The sequence below is a fragment of the Salmo trutta genome, chromosome 21, assembly GCF_901001165.1.
Source record: "Salmo trutta chromosome 21, fSalTru1.1, whole genome shotgun sequence".
Lineage (NCBI taxonomy): Eukaryota > Metazoa > Chordata > Actinopteri > Salmoniformes > Salmonidae > Salmo > Salmo trutta.
This window is the reverse complement of record NC_042977.1, coordinates 37,718,053-37,741,940: the sequence shown is the minus strand read 5'-3', so window position 1 is coordinate 37,741,940 and position 23,888 is coordinate 37,718,053. Positions and strand designations below refer to the sequence as shown.

The 23,888-nt window shown below is 45.5% G+C and overlaps 1 protein-coding gene across 7 annotated transcripts in view; it reads right to left on the bottom strand.

Moving 5' to 3' along the window:
* Positions 1-23,888, bottom strand: part of LOC115157364 (ephrin type-A receptor 3-like) — a 218,364-nt gene that overhangs the window by 142,251 nt on the left and 52,225 nt on the right. For all 7 annotated transcript variants that reach the window (XM_029705555.1, XM_029705551.1, XM_029705552.1 and 4 more), the window contains exons 3-5: positions 10,939-11,139; positions 10,299-10,406; positions 5,766-6,117 (exon numbers count right to left, since the gene is read on the bottom strand). In XM_029705555.1, the coding sequence (XP_029561415.1) occupies positions 5,766-6,117; positions 10,299-10,406; positions 10,939-11,139 (661 nt within the window). The remainder of the gene's footprint in view (positions 1-5,765; positions 6,118-10,298; positions 10,407-10,938; positions 11,140-23,888) is intronic.

The following is a 23,888-nucleotide window of genomic DNA, read 5'->3' as shown; positions in this document are numbered from 1 at the left end:
AAAAGGTAGGGACGTGGATCAGAAAACCAGTCAGTATCTGGTGTGACCACCATTTGCCTCATGCATCACAACATATCTCCTTGGCATAGAGTTGATCAGGCTGTTAATTGTGGCCTGTGGAATGTTGTCCCGCTCCTCTTCAATGGCAGTGCAAAGTTGCTGGATATTGGCAGGAACTGGAACACGCTGTCGTACACGTCGGTCCAGAGAATCCCAAACATGCTCAATGGGTGGCATGTCTGGTGAGTATGCAGGCCATGGAAGAACTGGGACATTTTCAGCTTCCAGGAATTGTGTACAGATCCTTGCGACATGGGGCCGTGCATTATCATGCTGAAACATGAGGTGATGGCGGCGGATGAATGGCACGACAATGGGCCTCAAGATCTCGTCACAGTATCTCTGTGCATTCAAGTTGCCATCGATGAAATGCTATTGTGTTCGTTGTTCGTAGCTTATGCCTGCCCATACCATAACCCCATCGCCACCATGGGCCACTATTCACAAAGTTCACATCAGCAAACCGTTTGCCCTCCCGACACCCTACACGTTGTCTGCCATCTGCCCGGTACAGCTGAAACCAGGATTCATCTGTGAAGAGCACACTTCTCCAGCGTGCCAGTGGCCATCGAAAGTGAGCATTTGGTCACTGAAGTCGGTTACGACTACGAACTGCAGTCAGGTCAAGACCCTGGTAAGGACGAAAAGCATGCAGATGAGCTTCCCTTAGACGGTTTCTGACAATTTGTATAGAAATTATTCGGTTGTGCAAACCCACTGTTTCATCAGCTGTCTGGGTGGCTGGTCTCAGACAATCCCACAGGTGAAGAAGCCGGATGTGGAAGTCCTGGGCTAGCATGGTTACACGTGGTCTTCGGTTGTGAGGCCGGTTGGACGTACTACCAAATTCTCTAAAGCAACGTTGGAGGCAGCTTATGATAGAGAAATTAACATTAAATTCTCTGGCAAACAGCTCTGGTGGACATTCCTGCAGTCAGCATGCCAATTGCATGCTCCCTCAAAACTTGAGACTTCTGTGGCATTGTATTGCAAATTTTAGAGTGGCGTTTTATCGTCCATATGTAATGGCTTTCGTCGTAATGAGAAGGGGACCAAAATGCAGCGTGGTAAGTGCTCATATTTATTCATATAACGAAACACTTAAACAAAGAAACAAAACGAAAGCAAACAGTTCCGTCAGGCAACAGACAACTAAATGGAAAACAACTACCCACAATCAGAGACAACGATAGACAGCTGCCTCTGATTGGAAACCATACCTGGCCAAAACATAGAAATATAATGACATAGAATGCCCACCCCACACCCTGACCTAACAAAATAGAGAAATAAACCCTCTCTCTCAGGACAGGGCTTGACACCCTAGCACAAGATGTACCTGTTTAATGATAATGCTGTTTAATCAGCATTATCTTGGCAAAAGGAGAAATGCTCTCTAACAGGGATGTAAACAACTTTGTGCACAACATTTGAGAGAAATGTGCATATGGAAAACTGGGATTTTTTTCAGCTCATGAAACATAGGATCAACACTTTACATGGTGATTTTATATTTTGTTCAGTGCAAATATACATTCTGGCAGTGTAAATATACATCCTGACAGTGTAAATATACATTCTGACTGTAAATATAATTGGAAGAATCTGGTGTTTGGGTGTCTGACCGGGATGGGAGCTGTAATGACTCCATGAACACTTCACACAGTACAAAAGAGAGGGGGGAGAGGGGGAGGAAGGGAGGGATGAGTGAGGGATGGGGTTGGAGCGAGATATAGAGGGAGAATGAGAGACAGTAAGGGAGATGAGCAGAGAGAGAGAGTATGGTGGAGAGAGAAACAGAAAGCGAGAGAGGCTGATTCAAATGCATTAGTGAGTCAGTGTAACCTTGGTTTTCCCAGTGGAAGCTTTTCAGAAGCTCTGTGTGTGAAAGCAGGGCAGACACCTTTTTTTGTTTGGAACGGGGCGTTAGCACTAAACGCATTGTGCCTGCTCTCCTAGGGGCACATTAGAACGTTACACAGGGGTGTCACGTCTCTTTGTGTCCTCCAGACCTCTTTGTTAAAAGCTGTGATTATTGACTAAGTTCATGTTTAGATGTTCTTTTAAGAGATATGACATTGAACAATACTGGACAACAGCCAATGTAGTTACAATGTAAAGATCTATAGATGCCTAAGATCTGGCACGTTTTTATTGGTACACCATATATACAAAAGTATGTGGACACCCGTTCAAATTATTGCATTTGGCTATTTCAGCCACACCCGTTGCTGACAGGTGTATAAAATCGAGCACACAGCCATGCAATCTCCATAGACAAACACTGGCAGTAGAATGGCCTTACTGAAGAGCTCAGTGACTTTCAACGTGGCACTGTCATAGGATGCCAGCTTTCCAATAAGTCAGTTCATCACATTTCATATTGTGAAGTGGAAACGTCGGTTGCAACACTCAGTACTAACTTCCAACCTGCCGCTGGAAGCAACGTAAGCACAAGAACTGTTCGTTGGGAGCTTCAGGAAATGGGTTTCCATGGCCAAGCAGCCGCACACAAGATCACCATGCCCAATGCCAAGCGTCGGTTGGAGTGGTGTAAAGCTCGCCGCCATTGGACTCTGGAGCAGTGGAAATGCGTTCTCTGGAGTGATGAATCACGCTTCACCGTCTGGTAATCTAACGGACAAATCTGGGTTTGGCGGATGCCAGGAGAATGCTACCTGCCCGAATGCATAGTGCCAACTGTAAAGCTTGGAGGAGGAGGAATAATAGTCTGGGGCTGTTTGTCATGGTTCGGGCTAGGCCCTTTAGTTCTAGTGAAGGGACATCTTAACGGTACAGCATACAATGACATTCTAGACGATTCTGTTCTTCCAACTTTGTGGCTACAGTTTGGGGAAGGCCCTTTCCAGTTTCAAAATGACAATGCCCCCGTGCACAAAGCGAGGTCCATACAGAAATGGTTGTTGTGATCGGTGTGGATGACTAACCTGCACAGAACCCCATGGAACACCTTTGGAATTAACTGAAATGTGGACTGCGAGCCAGGCCTAATCGCCCAACATCAGTGCCCGACCTCACTAATGCTCTTGTGGCTGAATGGAAGCAAGTCCCCGCAGCAATGTTCCAACATCTAGTGGAAAGCCTTGCCAGAAGAGTGGAGGCTGTTATATCAGCAAACGGGGGACAAAACTCCATATTAATGCCAATGATTTTGGAATGAGATGTTCGATGAGCAGATGTCCACATACTTTTAGTAATGTAGTGTATGTCAATGTAACACATAGGTAAGAGCTCAACTTCAAAACACAATAAAAGAGACTTGTTATTCGATAGAATAGCAGAAGCATGAACGGCATATCCTCCTCTCTCTGTGTGTCTCTATGAACAGCCATTCCCTGCACACACAGCGGCACCGAGCTCTAACTCATGGCTTTAGATGACACAGACATATATCTCCTGACCCCTGACCTGGCTGTCAATAAGGCTACATCATTATGTCTCCTGTCCAACACACACACACACACCACGCATACACATACGCACACGGATGCACACACACACACAGTTATTGAGTTAAAGGTAGCTTCTTAAAGGCTCTTTGCTTGGCTCATTTATTCTCTCTGGACAGGAATGAGTCACACAACAGACTGATGAGGTCACTAAAGGTCAGAGGTGGACCTGGAGTTGCAATAAATGTTTTAACTGTGGGTTCGTAAAATAGTGTTAATAAGCAGTAAAACTGTGGTCATTCCACTATATTAATCTGACACAATCTGACAGAATGATAATCTCACAATGAAAAGCCCCAATAATAGTTGTTATTCTATTAGCCTCCTAGGTTATTGTGGGCACCAGAACCAGTACTGAAATACTCTATATTCCCAAATAACTGGTGAGAAAGCTTATGTATGTTGTGCTGCATTGTACTGGAGAAACAAACAGCATACATACATAGAGTATCATGGGGTTTAGTTTTCACAACTGAGCCTTAGACAGCCACTAGCAAGGACACACACACACGCACACACACACACACACACACAGTAGTCCGTGGAGTTTTACAACTTAATACTCTGCAACCTGAAGCATCCCCTCTCCCGCTCTAAAGAGGGAATAATGGAACACTCACTTAGTTCTGACTCATACTTCTCCTTTTGCTCACACACACACTCACAGATACAAGTCCATACACACACACTCATAACACAAACTGCCTCCCAGCAATTCCCAACCTTCTCTATGAACATTACCCTCGCTGCATAGGGGGTTGCCTAAAACACGCACACACGCGCGCGCACACGCACACACACGCACACGCACAGACACACACACACAGACACACACACAGACACACACACACACACACACACAGACACACAAACACACAGACACACACATACACACACACACACAAAAGCACACACACACAGCAGGGTGTAGTAACCCACATACCCACAATCTTTATCATTCCTTCCTGGTAAACCACATTGTTTCCCACAGAGCTGCCGTCTCTCTGTATTCAGATTCTCTCTGGCACACACCACAGGAGTGTACTGCACACACCACAGGAAGTTGGTGGCACCTACATTTGGGAAGATGGGCTCATTTTAATGGCTGGATTGGAATCAGTGGAATGGTATCAAATGCATCAAAAACATGTTTGTGTTTGATGCAATTTACTCTGTTCCGGACATTATTAAGAGCCTTCATCCCCTCAGCAGCCTCCAATGACACAGCAGTAGATCTAGATCTAACAGGACCCACAGGGCACTAGGACCCATCTAACAGGACCCACAGGGCACTAGGACTCATCTAACAGGACCCACAGGGCACTAGGATCAATCTAACAGGACCCACAGGGCACTAAGACCCATCTAACAGGACCCACAGGGCACTAAGACCCATCTAACAGGACCCACAGGGCACTAGGACCCATCCAACAGGACCCACAGGGCACTAGGACTCATCTAACAGGACCCACAGGGCACTAGGACCCATCTAACAGGACCCACAGGGCACTAAGACTCATCTAACAGGACCCACAGGGCACTAGGACTCATCTAACAGGATCCACAGGGCACTAGGACCCATCTAACAGGACCCACAGGGCACTAGGACTCATCTAACAGGACCCACAGGGCACTAGGACCCATCTAACAGGACCCACAGGGCACTAGGACCCATCTAACAGGACCCACAGGGCACTAGGACCCATCTACCAGGACCCACAGGGCACTAGGACCCATCTAACAGGACCCACAGGGCACTAGGACCCATCTAACAGGACCCACAGGGCACTAGGACTCATCTAACAGGATTTTTGCCCTAACACTACACAGCTGATTCAAATAACGAACTAATCATCATCATGTTATTTTAATCAGCTGTGTAGTGCTAGGGCAAAAACCAAAACGTGCACGCAGGGGGCCCAGGATCAAGTTTGGGAAACCCTGCAATAAGGAACCACCAGGCAGAGTACAGTGTAATCACCTGATTCCTAATAGATTCACTGCCCACCTCATGGCTGTTGTGTGGTGAGCTTTCTGGAGCCAAAATGACTGCCGTGGCCCTATACGTTGGTTGTCTATGTAAAGTGAATCCTAGCACATGCACAAACCAATACACATTATAAACATCGTATCCATTCACATTGAGGTAGGTCATTGTGTTCTTCTTATCCAGACCTACACCATCAACACATGCCACCACACACACAAACACACACACACATTAGAACCACTTACGTTGGCAGCCATCCTTATGCTCCTCGTACCCTGGCTCGCACACACACCTCCCGATGGGCACCAGCCAGCTCCCGTCCGCGCTACAGTACATCCTGGGAGTCTCAAACTCCTGGGAGGCGTTCACACACACCCCTTGCACTTCCACCAAGGCTGAGTCGCCCCCCGTGACGGTGTCGGGGAACTGGGCCAGGTTGAGCACGGTGAGGGGACACTTCTTGTAGAAGATCCTGACAGAGACCAGAGCGATGCAGGCCCCCAGGTCCTGAAAGGCCAGGTAGAACCCCTTCTTACTCAGGTTGCTGATGTCACGGACCTCTGTGTTGAGCTTCATCACACGATCTCCCACATCCACCTAGAGGGAGAGTAACAAGATATAGTCAGGGTTTATTTCATCCACCTAGAAACAAGATATAGTCAGGGTTTATTTCATCCACCTAGAAACAAGATATAGTCAGGGTTTATTTCATCCCCCTAGAGGGAGAGTAACAAGATATAGTCAGGGTTTATTTCATCCCCCTAGAGGGAGAGTAACAAGATATAGTCAGGGTTTATTTCATCCCCCTAGAGGGAGAGTAACAAGATATAGTCAGGGTTTATTTCATCCACCTAAAAACAAGATATAATCAGGGTTTATTTCATCCACATAGAAACAAGATATAGTCAGGGTTTATTTCATCCACCTAGAAACAAGATATAGTCAGGGTTTATTTCATCCACCTAGAGGGAGAGTAACAAGATATAGACAGGGTTTATTTCTGTAACGATTGGCGTCGGGTGATGAGGAAGCGGACCAAAACGCAGCTGGGAGCGAACACACGTTTATTCTTACACTGAATTAAACACGTACACAAAACCAAGAAAATGCCTGATCATTAACTGCTCAAACAAAAGAGACAACAACCCACAAACATCGTGGGGGGAAAAGGAACTTAAATATGATTCCCCAATCAGAGGCAACTAGCGACAGCTGTCTCTGATTGGGAATCGACAGAACCCAACATAGAAATACGCCCCAAAGCAAGGCTATACCCAAAACATAGAAAATAAACTATAGAAATGCCACACCCTGACCAAAATAGAAGAGTTCACCTGGTCAGGGCGTGACAATACCCCCCCTCCAACGGTGCGTACTCCCGGCGCACCAACCTAAAGTCTATTAGGGGGGGAACCCGGGTGGGCGCCTCACCCTCGGTGGAGGCTCTGGCCCCAGGCGTGTTTCTCCCCCTGCCTCCACCCTAGCCCTACCCCTCTGGCCCGGACTGGACCACGGTGGAGCGGCATGCTCAGGCTCCGGAGCGGAGCCGCCGACCGGAACAGGACTGGTCACCGGTGGACCGGACACAGGCCGTGCCGGACTGTGGACACGCGCCGTGGGCCTGGTGCGGGGAACAGGGACGGGCCGGACAGGACCGGGGACACGCACCACCAACCTGGTGTGGGGAGCAGGGACGGGCCGGACTGGCCTGGGGACACGCACCACCAACCTGGTGCGGGGAGCATGGACGGGCCGGACTGGACTGGGGACACGCACCACTGGCTTGGTGCGGGGAGCAGGGATGGGCCGGACAGGACTGTGGACACGCACCACTAACCTGGTGCGGGGAGCAGGGACGGGCCGGACTGGACTGGGGACGTCTGGCAGCTCGGGACAGTCTGGGCAGTCTGGCCACTCCGGCAGTTCAGGGCAGTCTGTCCACTCCGGCAGTTCAGGGCAGTCTGGCCACTCCGGCAGTTCAGGGCAGTCTGGCCACTCCGGCAGTTCAGGGCAGTCTGGCCACTCCGGCAGTTCAGCGCAGTCTGGCCACTCCTGCAGTTCAGCGCAGTCTGGCCACTCCGGCAGTTCAGCGCAGTCTGGCCACTCCGGCAGTTCAGTGCAGTCTGGCCACTCCGGCAGTTCAGCGCAGTCTGACCACTCCGGCGACTGTTGACTGGCGGGCAGCTCCGACGACTGTTGACTGACAGGCAGCTCCGACGAATGTTGACTGGCGGGCAGCTCCGACGACTGTTGACTGGCGGGCAGCTCCGACGACTGTTGACTGGCGGGCAGCTCCGACGACTGTTGACTGGCGGGCAGCTCGACGACTGTTGACTGGCGGGCAGCTCCGACGACTGTTGACTGGCGGGCAGCTCTGGTGACTGTTGACTGGCGGGCAGCTCCTGCCCCGTCAAACAGCCCTTGTGCCCCCCCCTAAAAAATTCTTGGGGATGCCTCTCGGTCTCCCTAAACTCTTCCATCGCCCTGGAAATGCTCCTCCTTAACTCGGCCCATGTCCATCCTTCCTCTTCGTTCCTCTGCTGCTTGGTCCTGGTTTGGTGGGTTGTTCTGTAACGATTGGCGTCGGGTGATGAGGAAGCGGACCAAAACGCAGCTGGGAGCGAACACATGTTTATTCTTACACTGAATTAAACACGTACACAAAACCAAGAAAATGCCTGATCATTAACTGCTCAAACAAAAGAGACAACAACCCACAAACATCGTGGGGGGAAAAGGAACTTAAATATGATTCTCCAATCAGAGGCAACTAGCGACAGCTGTCTCTGATTGGGAATCGACAGAACCCAACATAGAAATACGCCCCAAAGCAAGGCTATACCCAAAACATAGAAAATAAACTATAGAAATGCCACACCCTGACCAAAATAGAAGAGTTCACCTGGTCAGGGCGTGACAATTTCATCCACCTAGAAACAAGATATAGTCAGGATTTATTTCCAGTGGTGTAAAGTACTTAAGTAAAAATACTTTGAAGTACTAATTCACTTTTTAAGGTATAGGGGGCAGTATTTTCATTTTCGGATGAAAAGCTTGCCTAGAGTAAACTTACCAATAATCGGGCCCAGAGTCAAATATTTGGATAGAAAACACTCTGAAGTTTCTAAAACTGTTTGAATGATGTCTGTGAGTATAACAGAACTCATATGGCAGGCAGAAACCTGAGAAAAATCCAACTTGGAAGTGGGAAATCTGAGAATTGTAGTTCTTCTTTTGAATCCCTATCGAAACTACAGTGTCTGTGGGGTCACGTTGCACTTCCTAAGGCTTCCATTGGCTGTCTAAAGCCTTCAGAAAGTGGTTTGAGCATTCTCAAAACACAGCTAAATGAAGCACTAACCTTTGACGATCTTCATCAGATGACACTCCTAGGACACTATGTTACACAATACATGTATGTTTTGTTCGATAAAGTTCATATTTATATCCAAAAACAGCATTTTACATTGGCGCGTGATGTTCAGAAAATGTATTCCCACCAAAACGTCCGGTGAATGTGCACATCAATTTACAAAAATACTCATCATAAACGTTGACAAAATATATAACAATTATATAAAGAATTATAGATAGACTACTCCTGGATGCAACCGCTGTGTCAGATTTTAAAATAGCTTTACGGAGAAAGCGCATTTTTCGATATTCTGAGTACATAGCTCAGCCATCACAATGAGCTATACAGACACCCGCCAAGTTCGAGGCATTCTAAACTCAGAATTAGTATTAGAAATATTCTCTTACCTTTGCTGATCTTCATCAGAATGCACTCCCAGGACTGCTACTTCCACAAGAAATTTTGTTTTTGTTGCAAAAAATCCATATTTATGTCCAAATACCTCCGTTTTGTTCGCGCGTACAGATCACTTATCCAAAGGCATAACGCGCGAGCGTGGAACCAGAGACAAAAAGTCAAAATGTTCCATTACCGTACTTAGAAGCATGTCAAACACTGTTTAAAATCAATCTTTATGGTATTTTTAACCTAAAATTGCGATAATATTCCAACCGGACAATAGCCTATTCATTCATTCAAGGAGAAAAAGAAGGAACAGCGTGCTCGCGTGACCGCGCATATCCAATCCCTTTGTTGCCAGGCAGTCCACTCAGAAACTGAGCTCCTATTATCTGCCCAGTGACAGGAGAATGCTCAAACCACTTTCTGAAGGCTTTTGACAGCCAATGGAAGCCTTAGGAAGTGCAACGTAACCCCACGGATACTGTAGTTTCGAAAGTGACTAGTAAGAAGAACTACAATTCTCAGATCCTCCACTTCCTGGTTGACTTTTTCTCAGGGTGTTGCCTGCCATGTGAGTTCTGTTATACTCACAGAGTAGTAACCTGTTTAAATTGGGTACGTTTTTCATCCGGCCGTGAAAATACTGCCCCCTAGCCCAGACAGGTTAAGTACATTTTATCAATTACATTTACTTTTGAAGTATATTTACTCAAGTATTATTGTACTGGGTGACTCATTTTCTATTAAGGTATCTTTACTTTTACTCAAGTATGACAATTGGGTCCTTTTTCCATCACTGTTTATTTCATCCACCTATAAACAAGATTTAGTCAGGCCTTATTTCACAGTTCTGTTTTTGCCACATGTGTAGTAAGTTGTATGTAAATTGCCCGGAATCACAGGTCAAGAGACAGATCTTCTGGCATCCTCCTAATTGTTCCTATTAGGATTGGGGGTAGGGTATGCTGATCCTAGATATGTGGTTAGAGGCAACCTCTACATTCAGAGTGTTTCCACTTACCTGTGTGAAGCTCTCATCAGCAGCAATGGTGTCTATCTTGATGTACTGACTCTCCTTGATGAACCACAAGTTGGCGTTGTTAGACTCATAGTAGAACATGTTGAAAGTCTGAATGGACAACACAAAAATTGACATTTATATGTGAAGAATAATTTACGTTTTGTCATGCCTTAGCATGTTCTATGGAAAAACACTTGAACAGAAAGATCACCTCTTTTGCGTGTGACACCCCCTTCAAAATAGCACACTTTGGCTAGGCTAAGATTAAAAACGTGATGTTTCGGTCAACCATGACCTTCATCAAACATAACGCAAGAACAACATTGGCAACATGGCAGGACAGAGTAATGTAAACAATAAGCAGAACATTGACGACATGACAGGACAGAGTAATGTAAACGATAAGCAGAACATTGACGACATGACAGGACAGAGTAATGTAAACGATAAGCAGAACATTGACGACATGACAGGACAGAGTAATGTAAACAATAACCAGAACATTGACGACATGACAGGACAGAGTAATGTAAACAATAACCAGAACATTGACGACATGGCAGGACAGAGTAATGTAAACAATAAGCACAACATTGACGACATGGCAGGGCAGAGTAAAGTAAACAATGAGCAGATGGACCTCTTTGCAGGTGCCAGGTACTCCAGGCAGGCTGTTACAGTCTCGGAGGGTGAACTTGATCTCGATGTAGACACGCTGGGCTCCGTCGCGGGCGATGTGCCGCGTCCTCAGCCAGTTATTCTGACTGGCCTCCATCACGTTACACACTTGGTAGGTACGCATGGGAGTGTTCCTCTCATCCATCACGCTGATCTCTTCCCACTGCAGAGATAGAGAGAGGGGGATGAAGGGAGAGAGGGGGTTAGAGGGTTGGGGGGGTTAGGGGATGGTGGGAGCGGTCGTGTCAGGGTGTGTGTCGGTGTGTTTGTGTCTTGTATGTGTGTGTTTAATTGACTAAATATTTGTGTAAACTTAAGTAATCACATAATATTGTGTGTATGTATGTTTTCATAAATGTGTATTTGCATGTCCACGTGCAGTGTGTTCAAGAGCTTAAGTGTGTGTGTGTGTGTGTGTGTGTGTGTGTGTGTGTGTGTGTGTGTGTGTGTGTGTGTGTGTGTGTGTGTGTGTGTGTGTGTGTGTGTGTGTGTGTGAGTGTGTATGAGAGAGAGAGAGAGAGAGAGAGAGAGAGAGAGAGAGAGAGAGAGAGAGAGAGAGAGAGAGACGACACTACAGTGGTAAAATTGATTACCAACAACGACGAGACAGCCTACAGGGAGGAGGAGAGGGCCCTCTGAGTGTGGTGTCAGGTAAATAACCTCACACTCACCATCAACAAAACAAAGGAGATGATCGTGGACTTCAGGAAACAGCAGAGGGAGCACCCACCCCCCCATCCACATCGACAGGACAGTAGTGAACAAGGTGGAAAGTTTTAAGTTCTTCAGCATACACATCACGGACAAACTGAAATGGTCCACCCACACAGACAGCGTGGTGAAGAAGGCGCAACAGCGCCTCTTCAGCCTCAGGAGACTGAAGAAATTTGCTTGTCACCGAAAACACTCACAAACTTTTACAGATGCACAATAAAGAGCATCCTGTCGGGCTGTATCCCCGCCTGGTACGGCAACTGCTCCGCCCACAACCGTAAGGCTCTCCAGAGGGTAGTGAGGTCTGCACAACACATCACCGGGTGCAAACTACCTGCCCTCCAGAACACCTACACCACCCGATGTCACAGGAAGGCCAAAAAGATCATCAAGGACAACAACCACCCGAGCCACTGCCTGTTCACCCTGCTATCATCCAGAAGGCGAGGTCAGTACAGGTGCATCAAAGCTGGGACCGAGAGACTGAAAAATAGCTTCTATCTCAGCTTCTATCTCAAGGCCATCAGACTGTTAAATAGCCATCACTAACATTGAGCGGCTGCTGCCAACATACTGACTCAAATCTCTAGCCACTTTAATAATAAAAAATTGGATGTAATAAATGTATCACTAGTCACTTTAAATAATGCCACTTTATATAATGTTTACATACCCTACATTACTCATCTCATATGTATATACTGTATTCTATACCATCTACTGCATCTTGCCTATGCCGTTCGGCCATTACTCAGTCATATATTTATATGTACATATTCTATTCATTCCTTTACACTTGTGTGTGTAAGGTAGTTGTTGTGAAATTGTTCGATTACTTGTTAGATATTACTGCACGGTCAGAACTAGAAGCACAAGCATTTCGTTACACTCGCATTAACACCTGCTAACCATGTGTATGTGACAAATACATTTGATTTGATTTGATGAGAGAGACAGAGAGTGACAGAGAATGACAGAGAGAGAGAAGGAGAGAGACAGAGAGAGACACAGAGAGACAGAGAGAGAGAGACACAGAGAGAGAGACAGAGCTACTTTGTCTCCTATAATCTGTTGCCATCTGTTTCCACTTGTGCTCAGAGCAGTAAGTGAGAACACTTCTCGCATGAGAAAGAAAACATTTCTATCCCTTCAAGGAAAGGAAAATAAACCAGCGTGGTTTCATAGAGTTTCAGAGACCAAAGAGGGGAAGCAGACAGCCAGGTTAAAACACACACGTGCGCATGCACACACACAAACACACAAGCGCATTAACGTATGCACGCACGCACACACACTCACTCACACAAACACACACACACAACGAGCCATCTCAGTATGAATCTAATTTGGGGTGAGGAGACGCACAGACCACCTCATTGTATAGACTAATGATTGACGAACACATATCACATTTCAGCATGTAAATCTCACACAGTTGCAATTTTCTGGTCAGTGAAACTGTGAAACTTTCCCTGTCATTTGACTCGGATGGGATGCATATTAAACTGGAGTGTTGGGGCGGGGGGTGATGAAGCAGTTTGAGACAGGGAAGAGACAGGGAAGAGACAGGGAAGAGACAGGGAAGAGGAAGATAGAAAGAGGGAAGGTGAAGACAGGGAAGAGACAGGAAAGAGACAGGGAAGAGACAGGGAAGAGGAAGATAGAAAGAGGGAAGGTGAAGACAGGGAAGAGACAGGGAAGAGACAGGGAAGAGGAAGATAGAAAGAGGGAAGGTGAAGACAGGAGAGAGAAAGAAAGACGAGGGAGTTTGTGACTAGGAAGCCAATGCTCTGATTTTGAGGGTAATTTAACTTGATGGGCCGACAAGCAGGCAAAAGCTGGACGCATTTCACCCAAAGCCTTGAGTACTACAACAGACTGAAACAGAGTCCCCCTTAGCTTCTTTAAATCTACTGGCCCTTCAGCAGCTGGGACTAGACTACCACTGAGGGAGGCAGGATAAGACACAACTAGGAGTTTATATCATTGGAAGGGCCAGTTGTTTTTACAGACCAATTGACCTGGCCAGGGGATTCTCTATGTCCTGTGGCTATAACTACCATGATGTCATGAGTATGAGCAACATAGAAAATTGTTGCGTTCTACTCAAGGCCAACTCTCTTTCTCTCTGTCTCTTTCTCTGTCTTTTTTTCTCTCTCTCTCTTTGTATTTCAGCATTTAGAAAAAGAAAACGACAGATGAGGATGGAGAGAGTGAAAAAGCGAGCGAGGAATGAATTAGGGTAAATTTCAGACGCGGGTGGCAGCTAAACGGACCCATCTGTGTCGAACTGGGACCAGTTGGACATTACAGGAGGAGATACGCACATACACAAACACACGCACACACAAATGGCTGCATGCACACACAAACACACACACACACACACTGCACAGATGCACACACTGCTGGTTCTCTAGAGAGTGGTGATTATGGAGTTAAAGGGGAAAGTTATTGAGGGATAAGGAGGGCTTTTTGAGTTTTGTTTATTTCTCTCAGAGCTGACGTTGAGAGTGAGGATTATAGAGACCTTGATTGTGTATGGAGCTGTTTCAATTTGAAGGAATCTGTTCATTGTCAAACTGTTTGGTCTAGTGGCCACATGGATTTCTTTACAGTCCCTCTACCTAAGGAATTGTTCACTTTAATTCATTTGCTTTAATCTAAATCACCATATCCTTTCCACAGCTTTTTTTATGTTGAACTGTAGCATGGTCCTGAAAGACATTATGTTGAACTGTAGCATGGTCCTGAAAGACATTATGTTGAACTGTAGCATGGTCCTGAAAGACATTATGTTGAACTGTAGCATGGTCCTGAAAGACATTATGTTGAACTGTAGCATGGTCCTGAAAGACATTATGTTGAACTGTAGCATGGTCCTGAAAGACATTATGTTGAACTGTAGCATGGTCCTGAAAGACCTTTAACGAGAGCTGTGAGGGACCTGTTAATCTCTCGTGGACAGTGTCGTGTCTTTGGCTATGCCGGATTAAGTGATATGACATGCTATTCTATAAAATCCTTTCTCTGTAATTAATATTACCTGATTGAGCTAATCTTGTAAATGTAATTAACTAGAAAGTCGGGGCACCTCGAAAGAGTGTTTATAGAGCTGTTATCTTCCGAATAAACTCTGAAAGACTTAGTAATATTTTACATCAATAGCAGTCAATATTAATCGTCACCTTATTTCAGTCTCATCTGAAAGTTGTAAATTCTTGGTTATTTTCACGAACCCTGGCTAACAAGTTGAATCAGCAATACAAAATTGGGTTTAATTACTTATTTACTAAATACCTAACCAATCACACAGAATTACATATACACAGAATGCAAATTATGTCATACAGAAAACGTCCCTGGTGGACGGAACCTGTATGATGGCTTGTTACACAAAGAGAGGTGGTTGGGCTTGAATGAAAGAGCGGGAAGACTGAGGAACAAAGGGAGAAGCTAAGCTTTCATAAATACAGTATCTTATGCATTCTAAATTACCGCCCATTTGGAAAAGGAAAATGCAATAAATATTTACTCTGAGCTACGCTTCGGTAGATTGGTCGTAGATGCTGGCCGTGTTGGCCAACAGAAATCTTCCTGTCCTCGGAAGAATGTCTCTGGTGGTAAATTGGATACGTTGTAGTATCTTCGTTGTGTGTGCGTGCTTACCAGAGGCAGCGTGGTACTGGTCAGGCCCCGTGCTATGGGGTGATGCGTACGGCGTCGAGGCCGAGTATCCTTAGGCCGGTGTACTCGGTGCCAGCGTCCTGCATTTGCCGGGGTGAAGTGGGCACCCAGCCAGTATGGTCGGTGCTAGTCCTGCGCTCGAGACTGCCAGTGCGCCTCTACGGTCCAGTGTATCCTGCTCCCCGCACTAGCCCTGAGGTGCGTGTCTTCATTCTGGCGCCTCCAAAGCCAGCACCACGCACTAGGCTTCCAGTGCGTCAGCCCAGTCTAGTACGTCCTGTTCCCGCTCCTCGCACTAGCCTTGGGGTGCGTGTCTCCAGTCTGGTACCTCCACTACCAGCCCCACGCACCAGGCCTCCAGTGCGTCAGCCCAGTCCAGTACATCCTGTTCCCGCTCCTCACACTAGCCTTGGGGTGCGTGTCTCCAGTCTAGTACCTCCAGTACCAGCCCCACGCACCAGGCCTCCAGTGCGTCAGCCCAGTCTAGTACGTCCTGTTCCCGCTCCTCGCACTAGCCTTGGGGTGCGTGTCTCCAGTCTGGTACCTCCACTACCAGCCCCACGTACCAGGCCTCAAGTGCGTCAGCCCAGTCCAGCTCGTCCTGCTCCTGCTCCTCGCACTAGCCCAGTGGTGCGTGTCCCTAGTCTGGCGCTTCCTAAGCCAGCCCCACGCATCAGGCCTTCAGTGCGCAGTCCCCGTCCAGAGCTTCCGGCAACAGTGCCTCGTCCAGAGTGTCCGGCAACAGTGCCTCGTCCAGAGCTTCCGGCAACAGTGCCTCGTCCAGAGCTTCCGGCAACAGTGCCTCGTCCAGAGTCGCCCGCCTGTCCTCCGGCGCAGCCAGAGTCGCCCGCCTGTCCTCCGGCGCAGCCAGAGTCGCCCGCCTGTCCTCCGGGCGCAGCCAGAGTCACCCGCCTGTCCTCCGGGCGCAGCCAGAGTCGCCCGCCTGTCCTCCGGCGCAGCCAGAGTCGCCCTCCAGTCCGGGGCGCCACCTAAGTGGGGTGAGCCAGTGGTGGAGCGGGGTCTGCGTCCCACTCCAGAGCCGCCACCGCGGAGAAATGCCAACCCAGACCCTCCCTTATAGGTTCAGGTCCTTTTTTCTATGCTTTGTATTTCATTGTTTTGGCCTGGTATGGCTCTCAACCAGGGACAGCTGTACATCGTTGTCGCTGATTGGGAGTCATACTTAGGCAGCCTGTTTTCCTTTGGGGTTTGTGGGTAGTTCATTTCTGTTTAATGTTTTGCACCTGACAGAACTGTTTGGCTGTCGGTTTCTTGTTTTCTTTGTTTAAAGGGTTCTATCTTTAATAAATTCATGATGAGCACTAACCACGCTGCGCCTTGGTCTACTCTCTTCAACAATACCATTCATAACCAAAGCTCACGCTGAGGTTGGCTTAGTTCTGTAGTTGACATGTTAGTCCTTTTTAACGTACGGACCGTCGTCCTATCGTCCTCAGAACAGGAGGTTACATTTTCGTCAAGGGCTTATATAGCGAAGGGAGAGAAGGGTGTGTTTCATAGTTTATAACCCACGTCTCTTCACAGGGGCAGGCCACTGATTGAGCAGGGCTCTAACCTTATGAAAACCCAATTCTCTCATTTGGTAGCTAAAATTACATTTCATCTTTTCACAAATAGTTTCATTTAAATTGCATTTAAATTGAACAACAATTCCATGTGAATCTGATAACTATAATGTGTAGACTTTCCCAGATACAGTTTATGTCATCCTGTCATCAGTCATAATGTCTCAGATGACAACCGAACAGACATCATATTCATTAAGTACCAACGCATATTTTCAACTGGTTCTATTACCGAAATATGGTTCCTTTCCCCCCACTTGTTTGATGTTCCCAGACTTTCTATGTTTAACAAAGGCTATTCAAGAGTCCTTCAGTAGAGTCAGAGAGAGAGGGAAGGGAGAAAGGTATTTATGGGGGGTCATAAACCTTACCCACAGGCCAACGTCATGACAACAGACTACGTAAACATAAATGGTGTCGAGCTGTCACGACTTCGGCCGAAGTTGATGCCTCTCCTTGTTCGGGTGGTGTTCGGCGGTCGACGTCACCGGTCTTCTAGCCATCGCCGATCCATTTGTCATTTTCCATTTGTTTTGTCTCGTTTTCCCACACACCTGGTTTTCATTTCCCAATTACTGGTCATGTATTTAACCCTCTGTTTCCCCCATGTCTTTGTGTGTGATTTTTATTTGTTCAGGTCGGTATGTTCCCGCTGGTTTGTACCGGGTGCTGTTTATCACCCATGCTTTGTGGCAACTGTTCTTTTTGCACTTTGTAAATTGTTTACTTTGTGCTGTCGAGTAAAGTGCGTTGTTTCACTCATCTCTGCTCTCCTGCGCCTGGCTTTATACACCAGCTACACCCACCAACCTGACACGAGCATCTGACCAAATTACGCAAGATTTTAGTTCTGGGTTAAATGAGAATAGGGACCTGTAAGATTCTAACAAACCGATAGCATAAAATGATACTTATCAATGTTTTATGTCTGTTGTTTCCAAAAGCCTCCTCCCACACCAATAAATATGAGAAAATCAACCAAACACTTCAAATACGATAGTGTGTAAGGTTCTGCTTTTCTTTTCTTAGTCAACGTTGTGTTCTTTTTCTTTCTGTTCTTGAACGTAGCCCTGTTTCTTTGTTCTGGAACGTAGCCCTGTCTTTCATTTTTGTTCATTGATTTCACCTGTGTTCGTTTCTCACCTGGTCTCATCAGCTCCCTATTTAGTTCAGTTCTTTCTGTTTGTATGGTTGTGAGGTATTGTTTGTTTTTGACTGCCTACCTGTGTTTGACCATTGCCTGCGACCACGATTCCTGCCTTCTGCGGCTTAATAAACATCTTAATAAACAAGGCTTAATAAACATCTGCCGCGCTCTGCGTGTGAATGTACACCTTTTTTCTCCCTGAGTATTCAGTACATAGTGTTTGCTTTCAATCTTAACAAAATCATTCTGAAATGATGAATATGGATGATGCTGTCTAATTTTCCCACCAGTGTTTGGTAGGAAAATACTATTTTTGTGAACCAGAGAGAACTGTTTAGACAGGTTGGAGGGTTTAGACACTTTCTCTCAATCATCACACACACACAATCAGTGAAACATTTGCTATAGCGATGGCAGTTTGGTCTGACCTCTAATTAGCATTCTGGACTAAACTTTAATCTCTGAGTGTTCCAATCCCTTGGCCAATCACAATGAAGCTGACCCGACTGCTTTGAAGTGGGGCAAAACAGTCAGATCAGGGCTTGGGTTCAACCAATCATTGGCTTAACATAAATTCCCCTCGCAATAATCTGGTAGTTACATATACTTACACACAATTGGTCATCAAACTCAAACAACGTTTGTCAGAGAGAAAAGAGTAGGGGAGGGGGCGATCCCAAGGAATTAATAAAGATATGGGCAGTGTGTAACTGTTTTCTATCCCTCGGCAGAAACGCCCCCGCTGTGTGACATAAATGGGTCGCTCAGACTCTGGCACACATCTGGCTTTGGGCGGGCCATATTAAGTCTGACCAGCGGGGGTCAAGTGTCGGTGGATTGAGTCCGAGAGACAGCTATCCAGCCGAGGCCATACCATATCTGAATGGTGGAAATGTTTGTCTCTGTGACCTGCCTGCAGATTCCGGGGTCAGAGTTTAAATAAATAATCCCCCTCATATTAAACACAAGATCCAGAGACCTACATAGTGCTCCTCCTGCTCAGTGCCTCAGCTATACTTCTCTCTCTCTCTCTCACGCTCTCTCGGAGGGCAGGTAGCCGAGCAGACTAAGTGAAACATTTGTCGATGCTCTGGATAAGATGGGCTGCTAAATGACAAATGTTAAATGTCTCCCTTATCCCACACCTTCTCTCCTGTAATGAGCATGAACTAATTTCCCACTATCTTCCGTCTGTTATCCTGGAGAGTGAGAGAGGGGAAGTGAAGTCTATAATGTGTGACTCAGTTTCATGGAGTCGCTGCCACCAGTAGGACTCTGTGACAGCCTAAACGTTTGTTTCTTGAAAGAAAGAAAAGCCATGAAAAGATGTATGCATGTAAATCATTTTGTTATGACTGGTGCTTAATTAAACTTGGTGTTTATCTTGCATCATTCAACTCTAAATGTGTATCTCTTTCTCTCCCATCTTCCCTCCCTCCACCCCCCTCTCTCTCTTTCTCTATCTCTCTCACTCTCTCTCTCAATTAAATTCAAGGGGATTTATTGGCATGGGAAACATATGTTTACATTGCCAAAGCAAGTGAAATGGATAACCAAGAGTGAAATGAACAGTAAATATTACACTCACACAAGTTCCAAAAGAATAAAGACATTTCAAATGTCATATTATGTCTATATACAGTGCTGTAGCAATGTGCAAATAGTTAAAGTACAAAATGGAAATTAAATAAATATGGATTGTATTTACAATGGTGTTTGTTCTTCACTGATTGCCATTTTATTACGTATATATATACAGTGTTGTAGCAAAGTGCAAATAGTTAAAGTACAAAAGGGAAAATAAATAAACATAAATGTGGGTTGTTTTTACAGTGGTGTTCGTTCTTCACTGGTTGCCCTTTTCTTGTGGCAACAGGTCAAAAATCCTGCTGCTGTGATGGCACACTGTGGAATTTCACCCAATAGATATAGGAGTTTATCAAAATTGGATTTGTTTTCAAATTCTTTGTGGGTCTGTGTAATCTGAGGGAAATATGTGTCTCTAATATGGTCATACATTTGGCAGGAGGTTAGGAAGTTCAGCTCAGTTTCCACCTCATTTTGTGGGCAGTGTGCACATAGCCTGTCTTCTTGTGAGAACCAGATCAGCCTTTCACGGCCTTTCACAATAGCAATGCTCACTGAGTCTGTACATAGTCAAAGCTTTCCTTAATTGTGGGTCAGTCACAGTGGTCAGATATTCTTCCATTGTGTACTCTCTGTTTAGGGCCAAATAGCATTCTAGTTTGCTCTGATTTTGGTTAATTGTTTCCAATGTGTCACGTAATTATCTTTTTGTTTTCTCATTATTTGGTTTGGTCTAATTATGTTGCTGTTCTGGGTCTGTTTGTGTTTGTGAACAGAGTCCCAGGACCAGCTTGCTTAGGGGACTCTTCTCCAGGTTCATCTCTCTGTAGGTGATGGCTTTATTATGGAAGGTTCGGGAATCGCTTCCTTTTAGGCGGTTGTATAATTTAACGGCTATTTTCTGGATTTTAATAATTAGCAGGTATTGGCCTTATTCTGCTCTGCATGCATTATTTGGTGGTTTACGTTGCACACAGAGGATATTTTAGCAGAATTCTGCATGCAATGTCTCAATTTTGTGAATTCTTGGTTGGTGAGCGGACCCCAGACCTCACAACCATGAAGGGCAATGGGTTCGATAACTAATTCAAGTATTTTTAGCCAGATCCAAATTGGTATGTCATGTTATGTTCCTGTTGATGGCATAAAAGGCCCTTCTTGTCTCTCAGATCATTCACAGCTTTGTGGAAGTTACCTGTAGTGCTGATGTTTAGGCCGAGGTATGTATAGCTTTTTGTGTGCTCTAAAATCAAATCAAATCTAGGGCAACAGTGTCTAGATGGAATGTGTATTTGTGGTCCTGGCATCTGGACCTTTTATAGAACACCATTATTTTTGTCTTACTGAGATTTACTGTCAGGGCAGACCTGATTTACTGTCAGGTCTGACAGAATCTGTGCAGAAGATCTAGGTGCTGCAGTAGGCCCTCCTTGGTTGGGGACAGAAGCACCAGATTATTAGCAAACAGGTGACATTTGACTTCAGATTCTAGTAGGCGGAAGCCAGTTGCTGCAGACTGTTCGAGTGCCCTCGGTAATTCGTTGATATTTATGTTGAAGAGGGTGGGGCTTAAGGTACATCCCTGTCTCACCCCATTGCCCTGTGGAAAGAAATGTGTGTGTTTTTACCTATTTTAACTGCACACTTGTTGTTTGTGTACATGGATTTTATAATGTTGTATGTTCTTCCCAAAACACAACTTTCTATCAATTTGTATAGCAGGCCCTCATGCCAAATTGAGTCAGAAGCTTTTTTGAAGACAACAAAGCATGAGAAGACTCTGCCTTTGTTTTGGTTTGTTTCTTTGTCAGTTAAGGTGTGCAAGGTGAATATGTGGTCTGTCATACGGTAATTTGGTAAAAAGCCAATTTGACATTTGCGCAGTACATTGTTTTCACTGGGGAAAAGTACCAGTCTGCTGTTAATGATAATGCAAAGCATTTTCCCAAGGTTGCTGTTGATGCATATCCCACGGTAGTTATTGGGGTCAGATTTGTCTCCACTTTGTGGATTGGGGTTATCAGTCCTTGGTTCCAAATATTGACAAAGATGTCAGAGCTGAGGATGATGTTAAAGAGTTTAAGTATAGCCAATTGGAATTTGTGGTCTGTATATTTTATAATTTCATGTAGGATATCATCAACAGCATAGGCCTTTTAGGGTTGGAGGGTTTGTATTTTGTCCTGCTGTTCATTCAGTGTAATTGGAGAATCCAGTAGGTTCTGGTGGTATTTAATAGTTGATTCTAAGATTTGTATTTGATCATTTATATGTTTTTGTTGTTTGTTCTTTGTTATAGAACCCCAAAAAATTGAGAAGTGGTTAATCCACACATCTCCATTTTGGATAGATAACTCTTCGTCTTGTTGTTTGTTTAGTGTTTTCCAATTTCCCCAGAAGTGGTTAGAATCTATGGATTATTCATTTACATTGAGATGATTTCTGACGGGCTGTTCCTTGTATTTCCGTAGTGTATTTCTGTATTGTTTTTGTGATTAACCATAGTGAAGGCGTAGACTCAGGTTTTCTGGGTATCTATGTTTTTGGTTGGGTAGGTTTCTACATTTTTTTTCTTATGTTTTTGCATTCTTCATCAAGCCATTTGTCATAGTTGTTCATTTTCTTTGGTTGTCTGCTACTGCCAAGTTTACACCTTCACTATTACAGTGAAATGTTTTGTCCAGGAAGTTGTCTAAAAAGGCTTGAATTTGTTATTTCCTAATTATTTTTTGGTAGATTTCTACACTAATTTCCTTCCATCTACATAACATGTCTTAATATTGTGCATTTCATTTGGCGTTGATGGATCAGGGATGAGTATTGCTCTATTCAGGTAGACTGTGATTTTGTTGTTATCTGATAGGGGTGTCAGTGGGCTGACTGTGAACACTCTGAGAGACTCTTGGTTGAGGTCAGTGATAAAGTAATCCACAGTACTACTGCCAAGGGATGAGATGTAGGTCTACCTACTGTACCATAGGAGTCTCCTCGAAACCGACCATTGACTATGTACAGACCCAGCGTGCAACAGAGCTGCAGGAGTTGTGACCCATTTTTGTTTGTTGTTTTGTCATAGTTGTGTCTAGGGGAGCAAATTTGGAAGGGAATACTGTCACCTCCAGGTAGGTGTTTGTCCCCCTGTGTGCTGAGTGTGTCAGGTTCTTGTCCAGTTCTGGCATTTAGGTCGCCACAGTCTGTATGTCCCTGGGCCTGGAAATGGTTGATCTCCCCCTCTAGGATGGATAAGCTGTCATCATTAATGTATGGGGATTCTATTGGGGGTATATCGGTAGCACACATGAGGACATTTCTCTCTCTCTCTCTCTCTCTCTCTCTCTCTCTCTCTCTCTCTCTCTCAATGTATGCTGGGAGTGTTTTGTAGTTGAGAGGCCGGGTGAAGGGCTCTGTCCGTAAATATTTTCTTGATTCTTTCCTTGGTCTTTTCTTTACATTTTTATTTTCTATGGTGGAGGGTTAACACACTGCTAGTTTAGCAGTACCCACTGGTTTTTTTCAAAGTTAGGGAGGAAAAGGACAGAGTTTTAGTCTCCTGGGGTTTGAACGGTGTGATGTGCGCGATGGCTTCGCAGCCTAGCGCAGAGGAGACGCTGTTGTTACAGGATGGTTTCAGGTGGGTTGCTGAGAATGGAGTTAAGGTAGAAGAGGTTCTGCTCGCGGTCAGCGAACAGGTAGGAACTGAATTTATACATTCCTTATCCAGAATGAACAAAGTTGTAGTAGTGTTCATGAAAAGTGTGAATTTGGTGGGTAGGCTGATTGCTAATAGAATACTTGTAATGGATGTGTTGGTGCTGATTTCTCCACTTTCGACTCTTTCAACTAGGGTGGCAGTTGTGAATCTGACTGTTTATTCGGATGATCAAATCCGGAAAGAACTGAGTCGGTTTGGTAAATTTGCTAGCGGTTTTCGTGTAGTGTTGGCAGGTTTTTAGGCAGATGCTGTTAAGCATGTTGTTTCGTTCCGGAGGCAAGTGTTCATGTTTCTGAATAACATTGAGCAACAGTTAAATGTGCATTTTAAAGTGAGGCATGGGGAGGGGCTCTATGTGGGGTTTGCCAGCACAGATAGTCTACGGTGCATTGAGTGTAGGGATTTCTGGCATAAGAGCTTTGCGTGCCCACATAAAGGCCGTAGACAAGGTGCGGGTACAAGCGCAAGTGGTGGAAATT